This window comes from Bos grunniens, chromosome 3, assembly GCF_055505025.1.
Source record: "Bos grunniens cultivar Pamir isolate PY7600 chromosome 3, Bosgru_T2T1.0, whole genome shotgun sequence".
Taxonomy (NCBI): domain Eukaryota; kingdom Metazoa; phylum Chordata; class Mammalia; order Artiodactyla; family Bovidae; genus Bos; species Bos grunniens.
Window position 1 is genome coordinate 41,511,932 of NC_141167.1, and position 23,637 is coordinate 41,535,568.

Sequence of the window (23,637 nt, forward strand, 5' to 3'; positions counted from 1 at the left end):
AAGGAAAGAATTTACTTAGCCTAAGGTCTAACGTGATTAATATCAAAGGTTAATTCTATATATTCATTAATGTGTGTAAGGGCAGGGGATGTGGAGACTTAGCAACAAACATTGGCTCAACAAATGAAAAACCCTTCACCAACACAATTTCTAATCAGCCCATTATACTTATAGTTTTCTAACTTCTCTAAAGAACCTGTTTTTAGAGGGTTTAAAGCATCTCGTGCCTCTCACGGTTGGGAGGCTGTGAGCAATCACATGTGGCTGGACGAGCCTGTCAGGCAGGCTAGAGAACCTTCAGAGGAGTTTGTAGGTTAAAACACTCTTATCACGCCCAGGAATTATTATAAACTGGAGCTCTAAGTTAACTCCTTCTCCGAAAGAGGTGGTGGGGGACAGCCCCCCATAAAGTCAGAGGTGTAGGTGAGCACAAAGTAGTAAAGTAGGCAGGCTCTGGTTATGGGGGTAGATGCTCGAGGAGTTCCAGGGGGACTCCTGAGGCTCGATCCCGCCTTTGCGTATGTCAAGCCTCCTTCCTCATGACCTTTGTCATGGGCGGAGTACCTCACTCTGGCCCCCAACATCTCCCCCTTTTTTATTTCTTAAAACAACCAGATGCAGCTCAGTCGCGAGCCTCCGAATGCTCTGCCGGAGAATCCTGACAATACAAGGAAGAATGATTATGAGAAGTAGAATTAGAGACTAGGGATATTAGACAGAATATTTTTTCCAGAAATAAAGTTAGAGAAGGTGTTAAAAAAATCATTAGCTGCTCCAGTGGTGGTAAAATCCAGTCGAAGAGTGTTCCAAGGTCTGTGTTTGATTATGAAGTTTCCCTAAGTCCAGGCCAATATCAGAACTGTTCCAAACACCTGAGATATGATTTTTAATCTTTTCCCATTCATAATCTGTCTCGTTTACCTTCAAAGATGTCACGCATATCCACCTGTAATCAGCGTGGCATGTCAACGCCATCTTCACCTTTAAAGCCTGTAACTCAGTCCCAATATGCATAATTGCTTCTTCTAAGGCGTCTACTCTCATCTCTAATTTCCTATCTATAGCTTCCTGTGTTGCTAGAGTTAAAGAAACAATTTGAGACATGGTATCAACATATTGGGCAGTATGCACTTGTTGAGTCAATGATATTGCTGCCACAGTAACAGAAGTAATTGCTGCTATTAAAGCTGATATTCCTAGGATAAGCAAGACCACAAACCGTCGCGATTGCATTAAATCCTGCAGTTGTTGTAACACAGTAAGACCATAGCTATCATATAGGCACCATAAGATAGGATGGGCATTGTAACACCACAAAGGAGCAAACATTACATTGAGGGTTTAAACAAGATGAAAGCATACATTGTTCACAAGTCACTACGTTAGTTCCACCTGAATAATTCATGCCTACATTAAGTTTGTTGGAGTCATTAGTAAAAAGGAAAACATAAGGCAAGGGTGGACAAGCTAAAACAGAATAAGTAGAATTATTTTCTGGTTGGAGTTCACGCTGCAGCAGCCCTGTCAGTCTCGGCGGGATCTCGATGTTTATCTTGTCTCCCCTGCTGGCCGGCGCCGCGCTGGTCTGGACGGCACTTTGTGGGTGCACTCTCTTCTCTGGCCCTCACTCGCTGCACAAACTTCTTTGCTCTAGGTCGCGGGGTGCAGCGAGGAGGGTGCGGGGCGAGGCTGGAGGCGCAGAGGCGAGAGCTGCCTAGTGGGCGGGGCAAGCGAGTGCGCGCCGCGAACCGGGCCAGAGTGAGGTACTCCGCCCATGACATGGGGGGATAGATATAAACACTTAATTTGAATACGGCTTGTCAGTTAGCTGGCACTTATGTGTTTATGTCATGCTCCTTAATTCTTACAGCTGCCTTGTAATGCCCATTTTTACTTCACACACAAGAGACTTGAGTCTTGGAGAGGTTGCTGCTGCTGCTGCTAAGTCGCTTCAGTCGTGTCCGACTCTGTGCGACCCCATAGACGGCAGCCCACCAGGCTCCCCCGTCCCTGGGATTCTCCAGGCAAGAACACTGGAGTGGGTTCCCATTTCCTTCTCCAATGCATGAAAGTGAAAAGTGAAAGTGAAGTTGCTCAGTCGTGTCCGACTCTTAGCGACCCCATGGACTGCAGCCTACGAGGCTCCTCCATCATGGGGTTTTCCAGGCAAGAGTACTGGAGTGGGGTGCCATTGCCTTCTCCGCTTGGAGAGGTTAGCACCTTGCCAAAAGTTAATTAGGTAGTAAGTGGTAAAGCTAAGGTGAAAACTCAACCTGTGGGCTTCACCGTGTTGCTCTGATGATCAGGATGACTAAGCATTTCTGCCTGTGAGTGTTAAGAGAAACTGTCAGAGACAGGAGAACACTTGAACTTGGGCTTTGTATTGTGAATAGAAATTTACCAAGGGAAGGAAAAACATCACAGACAGGAAGCAGCTTGTATAAATGTACATTTTGCAATTCCTCTGATGGCAGATCTTTTCTTCCCAATTATTCTATTTTTAATCATTATTTCCATACCTTGAGAGCACATCAATGGGGAATCTCTTTGAGGATAAAGAATGGGCCAGAAACAGCCTTAAATCATATTAGGTGAAAGCGGCAAGCTTTATGGAGTTTAAATTGACAGAGGCTCAACACTGGCTACCCTGAGTTGTTCGGTAGCTTCATTAGGTATTTTGTCTATTTTGTTTAATAAAGATAAATTGCACCTGTCATTCCCAAAGGTCTAGGATAATTAACAACCTGGAAAGTCTTCTGATGCCACCTATGATCATTTTACAGGAAAAAAAGTTACAAACTAACCAAAAAGAATGGGGTTTTTGGCATCCACAGAGAGAGAAACTCTGTGTTTGCTTTCGGGTGTCAACTCTAGACAGCACAGATAATTTCCCACCCATATTTTGACTAGTTACTATATGGTTACTAGAAAAGCATGAACCAAACAGGTTATTCCTACCTCTTTCCCTACTGTTAAATGTAAAGAATTTGGGACATTTGGGTTTTCTTAGACCAGTATTGTTAGTGTTGCAGAGCACTTTTTGATGACACCGTCTGTAAAAGCCTGTTCCTTTGACCAGAATTCCCTGTCTCAATAATGGCACCTCCCATCCTTTTATCCAGCCATTCAGGCGGGAAATCTGGCAGTCATTTTTGTGTCCTCTGTCTGCACATCCCCGTCTACACTCATGCACTGCCACCCTCTGATTGATCACTAAGTCTTGTATACAGGCATTCCACTTCCTGTCTATTTTTTAAATTCCTCAAGTCTTTGTGCGTCCTACTACCACTCATCTAGCCTAAGCCACCATCGTTTCTTACTTAGATTCCACTTACAGCCATCTGACTGTTCTTTCTGACTTTGTCTTTTGTCATCTATATCCTTTCTTCATACTGAAATCTAATAAGAGTTACTTTCCTTCTTAAATATTTCTCTCAGTTCTTAACAAGGCCTTGTATGATCTGATCCTTCAGTCTAAACTTTTGCCCAAAAGGGTTTTATTCATTTTTTTCAACCATAGTTGCCTCTATCTGACCTTAAGGATTTGCACTACAGTTACCTGATTAAAAATAATAATAGTGATAGCCAGTATTTGTTGATCATTTTGTGTGTGTCAAATACTGAGCTAAGCCTTTGAAATACAGTCTCATGTGGTAGCCACAATCCTATAAGGTAGGTAGGTGATTATCATTCACAATATTTTACGGAGAAAGGCTTAGCGAGGTCATTAAAGAAAAGTGAAGGTGTTAGTCATTGAGTCATGTCCGACTCTCCTCAGTCCATGGAGTTCTCCACAGGCAAGAATACTGGAGTGGGTTGCCATACCCTCCTCCAGGGGATCTTCCTGACCCAGGGATTGAACCCAGGTCTCCTGCATTACAGGCAGATCCTTTACCATCTGAGCCACCAGGAAAGACCAGAGAGGTCATTGAGAAGAAAAGTGAAAGTGAAAGTAGCTCGGTCATGTCTGACTCTTTGCCACCCCATGAACTGGAGCCCTCCAGGCTTCTCTGTTTTCATGAGTTTGCCTAAATCTAAGCTTTTCCCTACCGAGACTCGTGCCTAGAATTTTGAGGCAAATAACAGTCTCAGCCAGTATACTGTTGCAGCAAAGTGACTTACATTCAGAAGACCTTGGTTGCAATCCTGGTGCTAACCAGTGGTGTGACTTTAGATAAGACGACCTCTGAGAGTCAGTCTTCTCATTTGCAAAATGGGAATCGTATTAGTACCCATCTTACATGATTTTTCAGATCAGAGCCAAGCAGAATTCTACATATGTAGTCAGTGTTCTATAATGTGCTAAATGATTGTATGTGTTAAATGAATGAAAATGCCAGATATCACCCCCATGGAGTTGTGGGTTCCTTCATTAAAAGAGAAAGAAATAAGACCCCTGAAAAAGCCTATCTTTGGCTTACTCAGCAGCACTTTTTCATGTTTTCACTTTTATCAGCTTGGATACAATTAAGGGTAGTGCAGGATTTATAATGTAACCCTATAATTAAGCATCTAGTAGGCAGATCAAAACATTTTGTACTAAATAGAAGTTAAATTCAGTGTAACCCCACAGAATTTTTAAAAATCCAAATAGGTAGTTTAAATCATCCAGTTTAATTTAAAATGTATTTCAAACTGTGTTTTCATACCATTTACTGAAACAGAATTTTTAAAGTAAAAAAAATTACAAGATTAAACTCTTCTGTGTTTGGACCCTGTTCCCAACTCTTCCCGCTGTGTCACTTCCAGAAGTTGTTTGGTGTGATACCTGCTCATGGAGAGGGAGTTGCTTGGGAATTCATTCCTTTCTGCTGTGTTCCTTTAGGTCTCAGAATGCAGTTGGCCCATCAGGCAGGCCCCCAGCCTGCACAACCTCTTTGCTGTGTGTCGGAATATGTATAACTGGCTACTACAGAATCCCAAAAACGTCTGTGTTGTCCACTGCTTGGTGAGTAACCTTTTCATGTTGCTGACGTGGCTGTCATGTTTGCTGGTTTGGTTTGGTCAAATACAAATGGCCTTATATAGACTAGTGAGCAGGTAATGCTTATATTGAATAAACATTTATTAAGAACCTCCTTAGAAATTACATGATGTAAGGGTTATAAATGAGGGGAACGCATTGTTCTTGCCTTAAAGCTTGAATGCCAATGGGAGAGGCAGATATGTATACAACCCCCATAGCGCAGAGCCTCTGAAATATGCTATTACTAATATAAAAGAGGTAGAAACAGGAGCTGTGGATGCCCAGGCAAAAATGCCAGAGTTTTGGTGAATAGAATTGACATAAGCATGTTGGAATATTTTATTCTCTTACCTTTATGTTTGAATAAAAACAAAATTATAAGACATTTATGCCCTTGTATGCAGTCACGTAGATTGATGATATTTTATAGCAGTTCTAGTGGGACTGATGATTTTTCTGACCACTGACCCCCTAGAGTCCCTTTACTCAACCTTCCCTCTGGAGGGCTTTTGCGTATTGCTTTAAACTCAACTTTAGGTAAAGTCTTCTTTTTCACAATATGGACATTCGATTATATATCTAAATATTTTTGGTGGCATTTAATGTACCGCATCATCATGACCTGGTGACCTGCCTGTTTTCCCACTAGACTACAAGCATCTTGTGGGCAAGAACTGTGCCTTTTTTACCTCTGTTTCCCAGGTACGAGAGATAAGAATAAGTGATGGACTACGTGAAGAAAGGAGCACAAAAGTGAAATCTGAGCTCAAGTATTAGAACTATTCATTATGCTGATAAACTTTAGGGTATATATTTTGCTATAATCTTAGTTGATGACTTTTCCCCTCTTTCTTAAGAGTCAGTTGGCTAAAAAAGGGATGAAAGCTGAGAACATTTTTTCTTCTTTCCATTTCACATCCCCAAAGTCTTGGTAATAAAGGAAAAACACTTGGTGTTCATAGCAGTTTAATGTGAAAGGCTGAAGGGTTTTCCTTTTAGAGGCAGAACAGATTGTTTAAAAGACAGATTATTTTAGAGACCAAGCAGCCTTTAGGCACTTTGGTGATTTTTCTCTTCACTTAGAAACTTTCTAAAAGTTCAACAAGCCTAGGTCTGGTGGCTTTGTAAGAGGAGATGGCTTGAGAGAGACCAGAGGCTCCCAGTTCTGATGATACAATCATGACAAATAAAAACCCAATGAAAGAAGAAAAAAAAAGAGGCAGACAAAGAGTTAAGACCCTATAGTCTGCTCTCCAGGCTTTCATGTGTTGGACATGTATGAGTTGGAAGTCTGCACTAAGTCTTCAGAAATGGAATTGAAGCTGGAGGTGGGAGCACTTGTTTTTATTCTATATACTCCTTTTTTTATTATTATTAAAAATAAGCACATGGACTTCCTTGGTGACACAGTGGATAAGAATCTGCCTGCCAATGCAGAGGACATGGGTTCCGTCCCCAGCCCAGGAAGATCTCACGTGCCGCAGAACTTAGTTGGTTCAGCTAAGCCCGTGAACCAAAACTACTAAGCCTGCGCTCCACAAGGGAAGCCACTGCGATGAGAAGCCCTCTTGCCACAACTAGAGGAAGCCTGAGCAAAGCAGTGAAGACCCAGCACTGGGTCAAATATAAATAAATAAATAAATAAATAAAATTTAAAAGCATATATTCGTCTTTTAATTAAAAAAAAAAAAAAACAAATAAAACTTTTAAAAGACCTGGATAGCAGATAAAGGGAGCGAACACATATCTAAGAGCCATGAACCTGTTAAAAGAGTCAGGAAGACTAAATTCTAAAATTCTAGAATTAAGATTGAGAAGTATGTCTTTTAAAAAAACTGTCCTTGGAGTAAGGACAGCAACAAATGCTTGAGGCACACAGTAAAACTGTCAATCTGTTATTCTGTTCCTTCCTCAGGGGAACAGATATCAAGCTAGAAAGGGAGGGACAATGATAATTAAGACAAAGCTGAGAGGTAGTGAGACAGTAAATTGCATCACAGTACTTAACAATAATCCTCTCTCTAGACTTAAATTATGTGACAGAATGCTAAAAGCACTTGGAGAAGAAAATATGGGTTCCTTATATGTTATCAGGAAACAGGAAAAAGAGTACCAGGCAGGCAAGGAAAGGAGGTTTTTTCCCCAAAAGACAGAGGAGTTGACCTTGAAAACTTACAGACTGGTGAGTCTGATGGTGATTCAAGGTGAAATTCTAATACAATTTTTGCGTAGATAATTTTAAACTCTTAGAATAAAGAAGTCCATGTTGATTCATTATAAACCTACATGTCAAAGCAACTGAACTTTTGGAATAAGACTAATAGATTAGTAGAGGTATTTCCCTATTTCTTATATTCAAGATAGAAAAATTTGGGCTAAATTGTTATACATTTAGTTAAAAATTGGCTGAATATTGCTTCCAAAGAAGGGTGATTAATGGATCAGCATCTTCCCAGGAAAAGGTTGCATTTGGTTGTCCTTTTAATTAACAACTTTGAAAATGTGGAGATAAGCTTATCAGCTTTCTCAGGCTAGGAAGGTCACATAATGAATCTGGATCTTAGAAGTTTTTACAGGTTAATAGAAACCACTAATGTGAAATTAAATACAGGATAAATGTAAAGTCCTGAATTCTGGTTCTTAAAGATTAAGTATATTTATCTATTATCACATCATCTGAAAAAGGGCTCACAGTTCTACTGGATAGAAAGATCAATAAAAGCTTATGGTATGATTTAGCTTGCATTTAGTTTAGTGTGGGACTATGTTAATAAAAGCATAGTGTTCTTACCACACAAAGGAAAATGGTATTTCCTCTCTAGTGTGGTCAGAACACATCTTATATCTTGCATTTCACATCTGGGCAGCACATTTGAGGCTGTTGTTTTTAAACTGGAGTCTGTTCAGAGGAAGTCCATCAAATGATGATCTCTCTTAAAATGAAACATCAAATGAGGAAGAATTGAAGAAATGGTGTGGTAGTCAAGATTCTCAGAACTGATGGGATGATACAGAGATACATATGCAAGAGGCGATTTATTATAGGAATTGGCTCAAGGGATTCTGGAAGCCTAGAAGTCCCACAGTCCACCTGCTGGAAGATGGTGGATCAAGAAAGGGAGTAGTAACATTTAGTCTATGTCCAAAGACCCGAAAACCGAGGAGGCCACTGGTGTTGGCTCAAAAACCAAGAGTTCCGATGTCCAAGAACAGAAGATGGAGGTCCCAGCTTAAGACGACAAAGAAAATTCTTCCTTCCTTTGCCTTTTTGTTCTGTTTGGGCCCTTGGTAGATTGGGTGATGCCAGCCCACTGTGGTGAGGGTATATACCTCTACTCAGTCTACTGATTCAATGCTGATCTCTTGCAGAAACGCACCGCCCCACCCCCGACACCGAACCCCCGGGCACACACAGAAATAATGTCTTACCAGTTCTCTGGGCATCTCTTAGCCCAATCAGTTGACACGTAAAATTAACCGTCACAGTTCAGGTGTGTTTTCAACCTGGAAAATAGAAAAGTTGATTGAGAGTATTTCAAATATGTGAAGGGTTGTCCTGGGAGAAAGGAGTAGGTTTCCTCTTTGTCCTGACAGAAGGAAGAACGAGGATCATTGAGTGGAATACATTGCAACTTCAACATACTCAGTATAAGGAAGAACTTGGAGTTCTTCCTGAAACAGGATGATCCCTGTCACTTAAAGTATTCTAGAAGAAGCTGGCTTACCATCTGTCAGGAATGTTACTGCGTGCATTCCTTTACCAAACATGGTTGAATCACGTGAAACTTCTTTATTTTATATCAATCTGAGAACATACTTTGGATAAAATGTACACCAAGCATAGTCCAACAAGCAGTATTTGCCTAACCTGAGAACTCTTTACCTTCACCCTAAACTGAGAGACCTCAACTGTTCTCATCCTTCCAGTCCAAAGTTACTTTGAAGACTAGATTATTTTTCAGTAAGTAAGTACAAATCAAATTTATATTGCTGGGTTTCTTAGGTTAGCAGAGTCAATCATATCCTAAGAACAAGCCTTCCCTTGCTGCTTTGTGATTTAAATAATTGGAACAGATTTTGGTTTTCAAGTGAACAATTTTTGAATTGATGAGTACCTCCAATTAGGTCTTCTCTCCTCCACATCCCACCCCCCCCCCCCCAGACTTCCCACCCTGACATGTCTCTTTTAATCACACTGCAGGTGCTGAGTTGCCTGACTGGCGCATATTTGTGACAAGTTTATACATTTTCTTTGATAGGATGGACGGGCAGCATCATCGATTCTGGTTGGTGCTATGTTCATTTTCTGTAATCTCTACTCTACTCCTGGCCCAGCCGTTCGATTGCTCTACGCAAAGCGACCAGGAATTGGACTTTCACCATCCCACAGGAGGTAAAGTCAGCTCTTGGCACAGGCATGGTCTAACTAGTATCATGTCCGTAAAAAAGATAAAGATCTTTAAATAACTGACATATTATCTTTTCTTTAGTCAGAGTGTCTTGTTTCTCTTATTTACATTGTATCTTTTTGTTTCCTTTTGGATTAAAAATTGCTTCTGGAGACTTCCCTGGTGGTTCACTGGTTAAGACTCCCTGCCTCCAGTGCAGGAGGCACAGGTTCGATCCCCGGTAGGGGAATAAGATCCCACATGTCATGCAGTATGGCCAAAAGACTAAAAAAATTGCTTCTGATGATAAATTCTGACTTTCCCCCCAAAGCCAGCCTTCAGCTGATAACAAATTTAATCTGCTAGATCAAATATTGAGTAAAGTGTAAAGCTCCCGTAAACTTTTTTTATTTAATAAATATCTCACTATGAGATCTTTGGAGGGAAGTACAGCAGTGTCATTAGATAAAAGCTTTCCTAAATCATTGGCAACATTTCTCTTTTGCCAGTTAATGTTTAAGGGACTAACACAGTAAATTTTTACTGTAGGTTAATAACGTATGACAATAAACTTTATAGCAAATCGATTGCTTATTTCTTCTGGTGTTGTTGGCACCAACAGAATGTCAGTCTTGTGTTTTAGGTACCTGGGCTACATGTGTGACCTCCTAGCAGACAAACCCTACCGCCCTCACTTCAAGCCTCTCACAATTAAGTCGATCACTGTCAGTCCAGTTCCTTTTTTCAACAAACAGAGAAATGGATGTCGCCCTTACTGCGATGTACTGATTGGAGAAACCAAAATATATACAACCTGTGCAGATTTTGAACGAATGAAGTAAGTCGTGATGCCTTTCTTCATTTCTCCTTGTGAACTGCTCCATTCCTGTGTAAGTTGGATCCTATTCTTCCTTTGAGGACTATATCATTGTGAAGTGGCTGGTAATTTAAAAAATGTTCAACATAGGTGGTAATCATACAAAAGCACAGTGAAATCAAGGGATGCTGTAGCCCCCTTCAAGTGGTGATACAAGCTAAGGGACTCACATGAGTTATAATGAGGGTTAAGAAAGTGGTGTGGGCACAAGGCCTGGACATTAAAGGAGATGACCTTGATAAGAATTTGTGAGGACAGTGGAAGAATTGGAAATGAATGAGGTTTCTATGTGAGCAACTAGGTGGATGGTGATGTAACTAAAATGTTTCAGAACCTATTATAAAGAGCAGGTGCCAGTGGGAAGTGGTAGGGGATGTGGAGAAAAGGGACTGTGTGATAACAGGAAGTGAAGTTAATTTGAAATAGATTGAATTTCAAGATTGCTATACAAGACCTTCACAGAGTATTTCACTGCTGTTTCTATATTGATCTCCATTGAAGTTTTTGTTCTCTCTCTCTGTTCTTACCATAAAATTACAATTAGGGAAAGGTAAATACATTAAGACTACCCATATTTGAAGAGAGTGATTTCTGCTAATGGGCAATTGATTGATCTAGAAATCAGGATGGGATGAAGAGGGAGGACCTGGCAGAAGACCAGTGGCATCTCATGGCAGAACCAATTTGCATCCAGTTGGCATAGACTGTGCTCCTAACTGTGCTTAAGTTAGGAAATAGTTCCTGGGCTCAGGCCTGCACAAACAGATGCTTTGACCAGAGTCACAGAGGACTATACCTGTGAATCTATGTTATTGTGCCAAATTAGACTCTCTTTCAGTATGTTTTTGTCTCTGTTTAAAGGGAATACCGTGTCCAAGATGGAAAAATCTTCATTCCTTTGAGCATCACTGTGCAAGGAGATGTGGTTGTTTCCATGTATCACTTGAGGTCAACAATTGGAAGCAGGCTACAGGCTAAGGTATGGTTTCAGAAAGAATCATGACTTAAGCTCAGCTGACCCTTTAACAGGAGCATTTCAGTATTTTTTCTGTATCACGTTGGGCTTGAATAACTTCTGGTTTTAGAGTTAGAAAAAACATTTAAAGATTACTTACGGAAATGACGTATATGTCCATCAATAGATGAATGGATGAAGATGTTGTATACGCATATATACATACATACAATGGAGTATTATTCAGATAAAAACCGTCAAATAATGCCATTTGCAGCAACATGGATGGAATTAGAGATTATCATACTAAATAAAGTAAGTCAGAAAGAGAAAGACAAATACCATGTGCTGTCACTTATTTGGGCTTCCCAGGTGGCACTAGTGGTAAGGAACCCGCCTGCCAGTGCAGGAGACATAGGAGACTCGGGTTCAATCCCTGGGTCAGGAAGGTCCCCTGGAGGAGGGCATGGCAACCCACTCCAGTATTCTTGCCTGGAGAATCCCGTGGACAGAGAGGATCCTGGAGGGCTACAGTTGATAGAGTCACAAAGAGTCAGACATGACTGAAGCGACTTAGCATGCACACACAGATCACTTATATATGGAATCTAAAATATGATACAAATGAGCTTATCCACAAAACACAGACAGACTCATGGAGAGAACAGACTTGTGGTTGTCAAGGGAGAGAGGGAGATGGATTGGGAGTTTGTGCTTAACAGATGCAAACTATTGTATATAGAATAGATGAACAACAGTGTCCTACTGAATACCACAGGGAACTATATTCAAAACCGTGTGATAAACCGTAATGGGAAAGAATATAAAAAAGAATGTGTGTATATTTATATATAAATATACATATACATATATATATATAACTGAATCACTTTGCTGTGCAGCAGAAATTAACGCAACATTCTAAATCAACTATACTTCAATTAAAAAAAAGAAAACAACAAAAAAAATACTTATGCCCATTGCCCTCTTTCTACCGGGGAGAAAACTAAGACTTGGAAGTTGTGACTGCCCAGGTGGTGTTGCCGGGAGACGGCAGCCCTGAAGCAGAAGAGCAAATCTTGCTCTGTAGCAGCCTGTCTTTCTTTACAGTGCCCTGTTTGGATCACTGTGAGAGGAGATATCTCTGTTAAGAATGTGGGATTAAGTAATTACATTTTTTCAGTTTTTCAATTGGAATACATTTGATATGACATAAAATTCACCCTTTTGAAGTATGCAGCGCTCTTATCTTTAGTACTGTCAAAGAGTTGTACAGCACTGCGGTCTGATTCCCAAACGTTTTCATCACCCACAAAGGAAACTCTATGTATATTAGCAGCCACTAATTAGCAGCAGTCCATTCCTCCTCTTCCATCCCCTAGGCAACCAGGAATCTGCTTTCTATTTCTATGGACTTGCCTATTTTAGACATTTCATATAAATGGAACCATACAATGTATGCTCTTTTGTGGCTGGCTTCTTTCACTTAGCCTAATGTTTTCAAGGTTCATCCTTGCTGTATCAGTACTTTACATAGCCAGACAGTGTTCCGTTTTATGATTATATAGCTTTTGTTCATCCCTTCATCATTTGGTGAACATTTGAGTTATCGCCACTGTTGGGATATCACAAATGACGCTACAAGTAATTGCATTAAAAAAAATTATGTATTGAAGTACAGTTGACTTAAAATGTTATATTATTTCAAGTGTCCAGCATAGTGATTTGTATTTTTATAGAGTATACACCATACAGAGTTGTTATAAAATATTGACTATGCTCCCTTGTGTGCCATATACTACATTCTTGTGACTTTATTTTGTAACTGGCAACTTGTATCTCTTAGTCTCCTTCACCTATTTCACATTTCTCCCCTGTGACAACCACTGGTTTGTTCCATGTGTGTGTGAGTCTGTTCCTGTTTTATTGTTCATTTTTTTTTGTTTGTTTTTTATAGTCCACATATAAGTGAAAGCATACAGTATTTCTCTTTCTCTGTCTGACTTATCTCACTAAGCATAATACCCTTCAGGTCCGTGCATGGTGCTACAAATGGCAAGATTTTATTCTTTTTTTATGCTACATAAATATATATGTATATGTGTATGTGTGTATATATATACACATATATATGTATATGATTAACATATATCACATTATTCATTCATCTGTCAATGGGCACTCAGATTCTTCCATATCTATTGTGAATAATACTGCTATGAACTCAATATTAAGAAAACAAACAATCCAATTTAAAAATGGGCACAAGACCTAAACAGACATTTTTTTCCCCCCAAAGAAACATACAGATGGCCAACAGACTCATGAAAAGATGCTCAACATCACTAATCATCAGGGAAATGCAACTCAAAACCACGCTGAGATATCACCTCACACCCATCAGAATAGAATGGCTATTGTCAAAAAGACAAGAAATATCAAGTGTTATTGTGGCAGTGATGTGGAGGAAAGGGAACCCTAATACACAGCTGGTGGGGATGTAAGTTGCTACAGCAATATGGAAAGCAATATAGCGTTTCCCTCCCCCTCAAGTGAAGAGTAGCTACCATGTTGTCGTTGCTCGGTCACTAAGTTGTGTCTGACTCTTTGTGACTCCGTGGACTGCAGCACGTCAGGCTTCCTTGTCCTTCACTATCTCCTGGAGTTTGCTCAAACTCATGTTCATTGAGTCAGTGATACTATCCAACTGATCCTGCAATTTCACACTTGGGTATCTGTCTGAAGAAAATGAAAACACTAATTTGAAAATATATATGCACCCTAATGTTCATAGCAAATGTTCGTATTTTAAGTCACCAAGTATTTTCTAAGTACATGTTCTATGGCAGTCATTGCCTAGGGGTTTAGGATTGACAAAAGTAAGACTGCCTTTTAGGAGTTCAGGGGAAATTCACACATGTATAAGTATCCACTACCATTATAGAGGTAGGATGAGATGGCATAAAGGTAGCAGTTTATTCTATCCAGTGGTGGCTCAGAAAGGCTACAGAAGATGTGAAGGTGGATCTTGAAGGATTAGTTCATCAGGTTGGAATAGGGGCATCCTGGACAGAAGGAAAGTTCATCAGGTTGGAACAGGGGCATCCTGGACAGAAGGAATGAGATGAGTCAAAGTATGGCAAGGTGCAAGAACATAGGGTCTCAGAGATGAGGGAATGGCTTGCCACAAAAGAGTTTATGGAGAGGAGAGGTTGGAAGTGAAGCTGGGCTAGATCCAAATGAGGTTGTTTAATATTCATAGTAAACTTCAAAGTAACTAGTAAACTAAAAATTCAAAGTGCAGATATAGAAGCAGTTGATGATGTATGACTCCCCCAAATATAATCATTTGATCTGGTTCCCTCTTCACTGATTGATTGTAATGTGCTGCTTTTGTATTTTTTAGGTGACCAACACTCAAATATTTCAGCTTCAGTTTCATACTGGATTCATTCCACTGGACACAACAGTTTTAAAGTTCACCAAGTAAGTGCTACTTGGGCCAACCTGCCTTTTCAATCCAAGGAGCTGTGAAATGCTGGCAGTTAGTGCCAGCAATTAGTGCCCATGTGACAGCTTCCCCGTCACCCCAAATTCTGTGCCTGTGGCTTAGCAGCATACTGGAGGCTGGTTGCATTTTACAACTCTCAGTTGGATATAATTTGTCATAAACACAAATGGATCAGACTTCAAATGAAAAGATCTGAAATACCTTGTGGGGGAACAGAAGTGAGCAGAGAAGGAACAGAGTTTCAGTATGGTCATCCTTTGCATCTGTATTTCTTTGTGTTTTGCAACAGGGAAGGAAATGGAATCAACAAAGACCCATCAGAATGGATGCCTGGCGGTAGCACTGAAGCAGGGTCCCCTGGGACCTCTGCATCAGATATTAGTTGCTGTATTATAGTGCAGTCTAGGGGACCCACGAGAGTGGCTGAAACTGGGGTGATAGGTGGGAATTGCTAGAGCCAGGTTAGGAGTAGACATTCAGGAGCTCAGGATGGTGGCTGTGAGCCTTTTTCACTATTTTAACAACTGATTTGGACATGCCAGTGTACACCGTCAGGATATATCTGCCCTGCTATCTGGAATGCTTTCACAAGCAGTAGTATCTAAATTCTACAAGTAGGCATTCTTCTCCTCTTTTATCTTGATGAGGAAACTGAGGCTCAGAACAGTAAAGTCTCTTATGCGGTAATGGTTGATTTTTCCTTAGAAATGAGTCTCAGACTGAACCTCAGAATCCATCTACAATGGTTTCTGCATTGAACATCATACTGGTTCCATTGTTTTTCACTGACTTTATTCTTCTAAATTCCTATTTAGGCCTGAGTTGGATGCATGTGATGTACCAGAAAAATATCCTCAGCTATTTCAGGTAACTCTGGATGTAGAACTACAGCCTCACGACAAAGTGATGGAGCTAACCCCACCGTGGGAACATTATTGCACAAAAGATGTCAACCCCAGCATCCTCTTCTCTTCTCACCAGGAGCATCAAGATACTCTGGTCTTAGGAGGTATGAGTCATCCAGTGGTTTAGTTTTCAGAATGAAGCCTCTGTGTTATTTATCTCATTTATTTATTTCCTGTGTTTCCTTGATATCTTTTGTCTTGCAGGACAGGCTCCAATAGATATCCCTCCAGATAATCCCAGACATTTTGGGCAAGGTGGCTTCTTTTCCACTCTCTGCTGGCAAGGTATTTATTTCCAAGCATTTCTTTAAGTTACATGGTTAGATGGTTAAATCACATGGTTCTTCTATAAAAATGATTAGTCCTTGAAACAGTCTAAAGTAAAAACAACACTAAGAAGTCATCTATCTAACATGTTATTTCACATTCTTCCTGCTCATTCCTTTTCCATATGAGGCAACTTTCCTACTCTGAACTCCATGGATGCTATTAGACTGATGCAAAAGGCCATTTTAAGCTGAACTCTACCTTTTCTATTATGCGGTGTTTTGGCTCACAGCACTGGGTTTATGAATAATCATGGTATTTTCTAGGATCTCCATTTACACTGCTGACACACACAAAAAATTAGCAAAGAACTCTATCTCACGGCCTTAACTAAATTCTCCAAAAATAAAAAATCTGGCAACACCCACCTCCACCCTGCCCAGGGCTTTGACCACTAGCAGAGCAGAGCTGAGCTTCCCTGGTGCAGGGAAGGCAAACACTACCTACATATCTCTGCTGCTGCTGCGGCTGCTGCTAAGTCGATTCATTTGTGTCTGACTCTGCGCGACCCCATAGATGGCAGCCCACCAGGCTCCGCCGTCCCTGTGATTCTTATATCTCTGCTACTTGCTTTAAAAACCTTGACAGAGGTTGGACTTGATTGCAATATCCTTTTTTGCAGAACCTGGAGATATGTTTAGAATCTTTCCCAACATAAAATTCTGGACAGCTCCCAGTAGATTAGCATTGGTATTCTGATTGATACCCCTTTGCTTGGGAGAAGGCAACGGCACCCCACTCCAGTACTCTTGCCTGGAAAATCCCATGGACGGAGGAGCCTGGCGTGCTTCAGTCCGTGGGGTCGCTAGGAGTCGGACACGACTGATCGACCTCACTTTCACTTTTCACTTTCGTGCATTGGAGAAGGAAATGGCAACCCATTCCAGTGTTCTTGCCTGGAGAATCCCAGGGACGGGGGAGCCTGGTGGGCTGCCGTCTATGCGGTCACACAGAGTCGGACACGACTGATGCGACTTAGCAGCAGCAGCAGCAACACCCCTTTGCTTTAGAGTTTGCTGAGGTTAACTGCAAGATTGAATGCGGAATTCCATGGTAAGGACTTTCTTAAGAAAGGGGTAGGAAACTGCCTCTGGCGATAGTGTACTTAAAATCCTCTTGGTTGACTTTCCTTTCCGTGTCAATATAACACACTATTCCCATTGCCTACACAGAGTTTTCCATGTGTGATGAAAAAGTTGTTTATAGAATTCCTTTGAATTGAAAGGTTTACTTTCAGAATTTTCTTTTTTTAAAATTTTTATTGGGAAATAGTTGATTTACAATGTTGTGGTGTTTTCAGGTGTACTATAAAGTGAATCTGTTGTACATATATCCACCCTTTTTAGATTCTTTCAGAATTTTCTACTGAGAATTGGGATCAAAAACATTTTAAAAATGGGAAAACCCAATGAAATCTAGATAGCAGGTAGATTTCCCAGTCCCCTCTTGGTTTTTCCTTCATCTTGCTTCTTCACATAAGAGCTTTTAATAAAACTTTACTTTTACTTTCCTCTGCTATTTTAGTAAGTACTTGAGAAATCTTCTTATCAGGCTATAAAATAGGTTTAGCACAAATGCACAGTCTTTTAACTGAACTGCACAGAGCCAGATGGATTTAGGAATGAAGAATTTTTTGCACGTTAGAAAGTCAATATGATAAATAAACTGCATATTACTTAGCACCCCTGAGTGTATCTCAGACAACAGCATGTCATTAAATATGTTAAAATGTCTGCAGTGAGGGGCTGGAAGAAGTTGCTGCTGTAGGTGTCCCAGCTTTAGGCAGACCAGATCACACATTGAGCTTTTGCAATGGACCAGGCATTGTAATAGGGGCTAGAGAAACAAGGATATCCTCAGTCCTCAAGGATCTTCCCTTCTGGTTTGCGAGGAAATGGCTATATTGTGAAATTTGGGGAGGTGAAACATCAGAAAAGTAGAAAAGTCAAACACTGAGGTCCTGGTACTCTCTGTTGGCCTCACTGCTCTCATAAAGTTTGCAACATTGTAGATCAAGCCCTGAGCATTTGGAGTGGGAGCACTGACTCCAAGACCTAGAGTACCAGAGAACTAACCCAAGGAGTGTCAAATAGTGAGAATTCACACAAAGGAAACTACTTGAATACAAGGCCTGGCATCACCCAACCACCATTAGTACTCTGTGCAGGATGCCTCACCTAAACAGCAAAAAGACAAAAATAAAAACCCAATCATCAGCAGACAGAATTACCACCTCACTCAGCTTTGCCCATCAGAGGAAAAACAAACAAACAAAAACTCAGCACAATTCTCACCCTGTACGAAGCTTACACAGACCACTGGACCAAGCTTAGGAGGGCAGAAACAAAAAGGAAGAAAGAATTCAACCTTCTTCAAGGAAAGAATTCAACTTTCCTTCAAGCCTGGGAAAAGGAGACCTCAAACACAATAAGTTAAAAATAATAATAATGAGAAGGGAGAGAAATACTATACAAAGGAAGGAACAAACTAGAAATACAGAAGTCCAAATAAATGAAGAGGAAATAAGCAAACTACATGAAAAAGAATTCAGAATAATGATAGTAAAAATGATCAAAAACTTGAAAACAGAACGGAGAAAATGGAAGAATCAATTAACAAAGACCTAGGAGAATTAAAGAATAAACATACAGAGACAAACAACACAATTACTGAAATTAAAAAAACTCTAGAAGGAATCAATAGCAGAATATCTGAAACAGAAGAACGAATCAGTGAGTTGGAAGATAAAATGGTGGAAATAACTTCTGAAGAGCAGAATAAGGTAAAAATTTTGAAGAGATTATAGTTGAAAATTTCCCCAACATGGAAAAGCAAATAGTCAATCAAGTCTAAGAGGCACAAAGAGCCCATACAGGATAAACCCAAGAAGAAACATGCCAAGACACATACTAATTAAACTAGCAAGACTAAACACAAAGAATATTAAAAGCAGTAAGGAAGAAGCAACAAGTAACATACAGGGGAAACCCCATACACTTAACAGTTGATCTTTCAGCAGAAACTCTGCAGGCCAGAAGGGAATGGCAGGATATATTTAAAGTACTGAAAGGGAAAAATCTACAATCAAGATTACTGTACCCGGCAAGGATCTCATTCAAAATTGATGGAGAAATAAAAAGCTTTTCAGACAAGCCAAAGTTAAGAGAATTCAGTACCACCAAACCAGCTTTACAACAAATGTTAAAGTGATTGACATAGTCAAGAAATACAAGAGAAGAAAAAGGATCTACAAATCAACCCCAAACAATCAAGAAAATGGCAATAGGAACATGATAATTACTTTAAATGTAAATGGATTAAATGTTCCAACAAAAAGACACAGACTGGCTGAATGGATACAAAAACAAGACCCATATATATGCTGTCTACAAGAAACCTACTTCAGACCTAAAGACACATATAGACTGAAAGTGAGAGGAAGGAAAAATATATTCCATGCAAATGGGAAGCAAAAGAAAGCTGGAGTAGCAATCCTCCTATCCAAAAAAATAGACCTTAATATAAAGAATATTACAAGAGATAAGGAAGGACATTCTTTAATGATCAAGGGATCAATACAAGAGGAAGACACAACAATTGTAAATATCTATGCACCTAACATAGGAGCACCTCAATACATAAGACAAATAGTAACAGACATAAAGGAGAAATTGACAGTAACAATAATAGTAGGAGACTTTAACACTCCACTCACACCAATGAACAGATTATCAAAACAGAAAATTAATAAGGAAACACAAGTCTTAAATGACACATTAGATGAGATGGATCTCATTGATATCTTCAGGACATTTGCATCCAAATGCAGAAGAATACACCTTCTTCTCAAGTGCACATGGAACATTCTCCAGGATAGACCACATCTTGGGTCCCAAATCAAACCTCAGTTAATTTAAGAAAATTGAAATCATAGCAAGCATCTTCTCCAATCACAGAGTTATGAGACTAGGTATCAATTATAAGAAAAAAAAGCTGTTAAGAAACACAAACACATGGAAATTAAACAACACATTTCTAAATAACCAACAGGTTACTGAAGAAATCAAAAAAGAAATAAATTGCTAGAGACAAATGACAATGAAAACACAACAACTCAAAACCTGTGGGATGCAGCAAAACCAGTTCTAAGAGGGAAGTTTATAGCCATACAATCCTACCTCAACAAATAAGAAGCTCATCGAATAGACAACCTAACTTTACACCTAAAACAGCTGAAAAAGGAAGAACAAAACCCCAAAAAAACTTAGTAGAAGGAAAGAAATCATAAAGATCTGAGCAGAAATAAATGAAAAAGAAATGAAAGAAACAATAGTAAAGGTTAATAAAACCAAAAGCTAGTTCTTTGAGAAGATAAACAAAATTAGCAAACCTTTAGCCAGATTCATCCAAAAAAAAAAAAAAAGAGAGAAGAATCAAATCAACAAAATTAGAAATAAAAAAGGAGAGGTTACAACAGACAATGCAGAAATACAAAGGATTAGAAGAGACTATTATGAACAACTATATGGCAATAAAATGGATAACCTGGAAGAAATGGACAGATTATTAGAAAAGTTCAATCTTCCAAGACTGAACCAGGAAGAAATAGAAATTATGAACAACCCAATTATAAGTACAGAAATTAAAGCTGTGATCAAATATCTCCCAAAAAACAAGAGCCCAGGACCAGATGGCTTCACAGGAAGATTCTGTCAAATATTTAGAGAAGAGCTAATGCCTATCCTTCTAAAACTCTTACAAAAAATTGCAGAGGAAAGAACACTTCCAAACTCATTCTACAAGGCTGCCATCACCCTGATACCAAAACCAGACAAAGACAACACAAAAGATGAAAACTACAGGCCAATATCACTGAAGAACATGGATGCAAAAATCCTCAACAAAATTTTAGCAAACAGAATTCAGTAACACATCACAAAGCTCATACACTGTGATCAAGTTGAGTTATTCCAAGAATGCAAGGACTCTACACCATATTAACAAATTGAAAGATAAAAATCATGTGATAATCTCAATAAATGCAGAAAAAGCCTTTGACAAAATTCAGCACCCATTTATGGTTTAAACTCTTCAAAAAATGGGCATAGAAGGAACCTACCTCAACATAGTAAAGGGCATATATGATGAACCTACAGCAAACATTATTCTCAATGTTGGGAAACTGAAAGCATTCCCCCTAAGATCAGAAACAAGACAAGGGTGTCCACTTTCACCACTATTATTCAATAGTCCACTTTCACCACTATTATTCAAGTCCTAGCTACCATAATCAGAGAAGAAAAAGAAATAAAAGGAATCCAGATCAGAAAAGAAGTCAAGTCTCACTGTTTGCAGATGACATGATACTGTACATAGAAACCCTTAAAGATAGTATCAGAAAATTACTAGAGCTAATCAGTGAATTTAGCAAAGTTGCAGGATACAAAATCAATACACAGAAACCACTTGTATTTCTATATACTAACAATGAAAAATCAGAAAGAGTAAATGAAGGAGTCAATCCCATTCACCATTACAACAAAAAGAATTAAATATCTAGGACTAAACTTACCTAAGGAGACAAAAGAGCTATACACAGAAAATTATAAGACACTAATGAAAGAAATCAAAGATGATATAAACAGATGGAGAGATATTCCATGTTCCTGGGTAGGAAGAATCAATACTGTGAAAATGACAATACTACCAAATGCAATCTACAGGCAATGGCACCCCACTCCAGTACTCTTGCCTGGAGAATCCCATGGATGGAGGAGCCTGGTAGGCTACAGTCCATGGGGTCGCTAAGGGTTAGACATGACTGAGCGACTTCACTTTCACTTTTCACATTCATGCATTGGAGAAGGAAGTGGCAACCCACTCCAGTATTCTTGCCTGGAGAATCCCAGCGACAGAGGAGCCTGTTGGGCTGCTGTCTATGGGGTCACACAGAGTCGGACAGATTCAATGTAATCCCTATCAAATTACCAATGGTATTTTTCACAGAACTGGAACAAAAAATTTCACAATTCACGTGGAAACACGAAAGACCCCAAATAGCCAAAGTAGTCTTGAGAAAGAAGAATGGAGCTGGAGGAATCAACCTTCCTGACTTCAGATTATACTACAAACTTACAGTCATCAAGACAGTACGGTACTGGCACAAAAACAGAAATATAGACCAATGGAACAAGATAGAAAGCCCAGAAATAAACCCATGCACCTATGGGTACCTTATTTTTGACAAAGGAGGTAGGAGTATACAATGGGGCAAAGACCGCCTCTTCAATAAATGGTGCTGGGAAAACTGGACAGCTGCATGTAAAAGAATGAAATTAGAACACTTCCTAAAGACCTAAATGTAAGACCAGAAACTATAAAACTCTTAGGAGGAAAACATAGGCAGAATGCTGGATGACATAAATCAAAGCAAGATCCTCTATGACCCACCTCCTAGAGTAATGGAAATAAAAACAAAAGTAAATAAGTGGGACCTGATTAAACTGAAAAACTTTAGAACAGCAAAGGAAATTATAAGCAAGGTGAAAAGACAGCCCTCAGAATGGGAGAAAATAACAGCAAATGAAACAACTGACAAAGGATTAATTTCCAAAATATACAAGCAGTTCATGCCAGAAAAACAACCCAATTAAAAAGTAGGAAAAAGATCTAAACAGACATTTCTCCAAAGAAGACATACAGATGGCTAACAAACACATGAAAAGATGCTCAACATCACTCATTATTAGAGAAATGCAAATCAAAACTACAATGAAATATTACCTCACACCAGTCAGAATGGCCATCATCAAAAAGTCTACAAACAATAGATGCTGGAGAGGGTATGGAGAAGGAATGCTCTTGCACTGTTAGTGGGAATGTAGATTGATACAGCTACTGTGGAAGACGGTATGGAGATTCCTTAAAAAACTAGGAATAAACCCACCATATGACCCAGAAATTCCACTCCTAGGCATATACCCTGAGGAAACCAAAATTGAAAAGGTGCATGTATCCTAATGTTCATTGCAGCACTATTTACAATAGCTAGAACATGGAAGCAACCTAGATGCCCATCAACAGATGAATGGATAAAGAATTTGTGGTACATATACACAATGGAATATTACTCAGGCCATAAAAAGGAACCCATTTGAGTCAGTTCTGATGAGGTGGATGAACCTAGAACCTATTATACAGAGTGAAGTGAGTCAGAAAGATAAATATCATATTCTAATGCACATGTACAGAATCTAGAAAAATGGTACTGAAGAATTTATTTACAGGGCAGCAGTGGAGAAGCAGACATAGAGAATAGACTTATGGACATGGAGAGAGAGGAGGAGAGGGTGAGATGTATGGAAAGAGTAACATGGAAACTTACATTACCATATGTAAAATAGATAGCCAATGGGAATTTGCTGTATGGCTCAGGAAACTCAAACAGGCTCTGTATCAACCTAGAGGGGTGGGATGGGGAGGGAGATGGGAGGGAGGTTCAAAAGGGAGGGGATATATGTATACCTATGGCTGATACATGTTGAAGTTTGACAGAAAACAACAGAATTCTGTAAAGCAATTATCCTTCAATAAAAAAAGAAAAAGAAAAAAAAAATGTCTGCAGTGAAACATAACTCATAGCCCTGAGTGAAATCAATGAAGACATTTATAAGTAACTTTCACATCAGTTCTAGTCAGATTTTCCCAC

The 23,637-nt window shown here is 39.5% G+C and overlaps 1 protein-coding gene across 4 annotated transcripts in view; it reads left to right on the plus strand.

Annotated features, from left to right (window-relative positions):
* Positions 1-23,637, plus strand: part of DNAJC6 (DnaJ heat shock protein family (Hsp40) member C6) — a 179,958-nt gene that overhangs the window by 127,631 nt on the left and 28,690 nt on the right. For all 4 annotated transcript variants that reach the window (XM_086390402.1, XM_086390404.1, XM_086390400.1 and 1 more), the window contains exons 5-11: positions 4,826-4,948; positions 9,226-9,359; positions 9,998-10,192; positions 11,093-11,210; positions 14,593-14,672; positions 15,513-15,706; positions 15,807-15,887. In XM_086390402.1, coding sequence (XP_086246528.1) covers positions 4,826-4,948; positions 9,226-9,359; positions 9,998-10,192; positions 11,093-11,210; positions 14,593-14,672; positions 15,513-15,706; positions 15,807-15,887 — 925 coding nt within the window. The remainder of the gene's footprint in view (positions 1-4,825; positions 4,949-9,225; positions 9,360-9,997; positions 10,193-11,092; positions 11,211-14,592; positions 14,673-15,512; positions 15,707-15,806; positions 15,888-23,637) is intronic.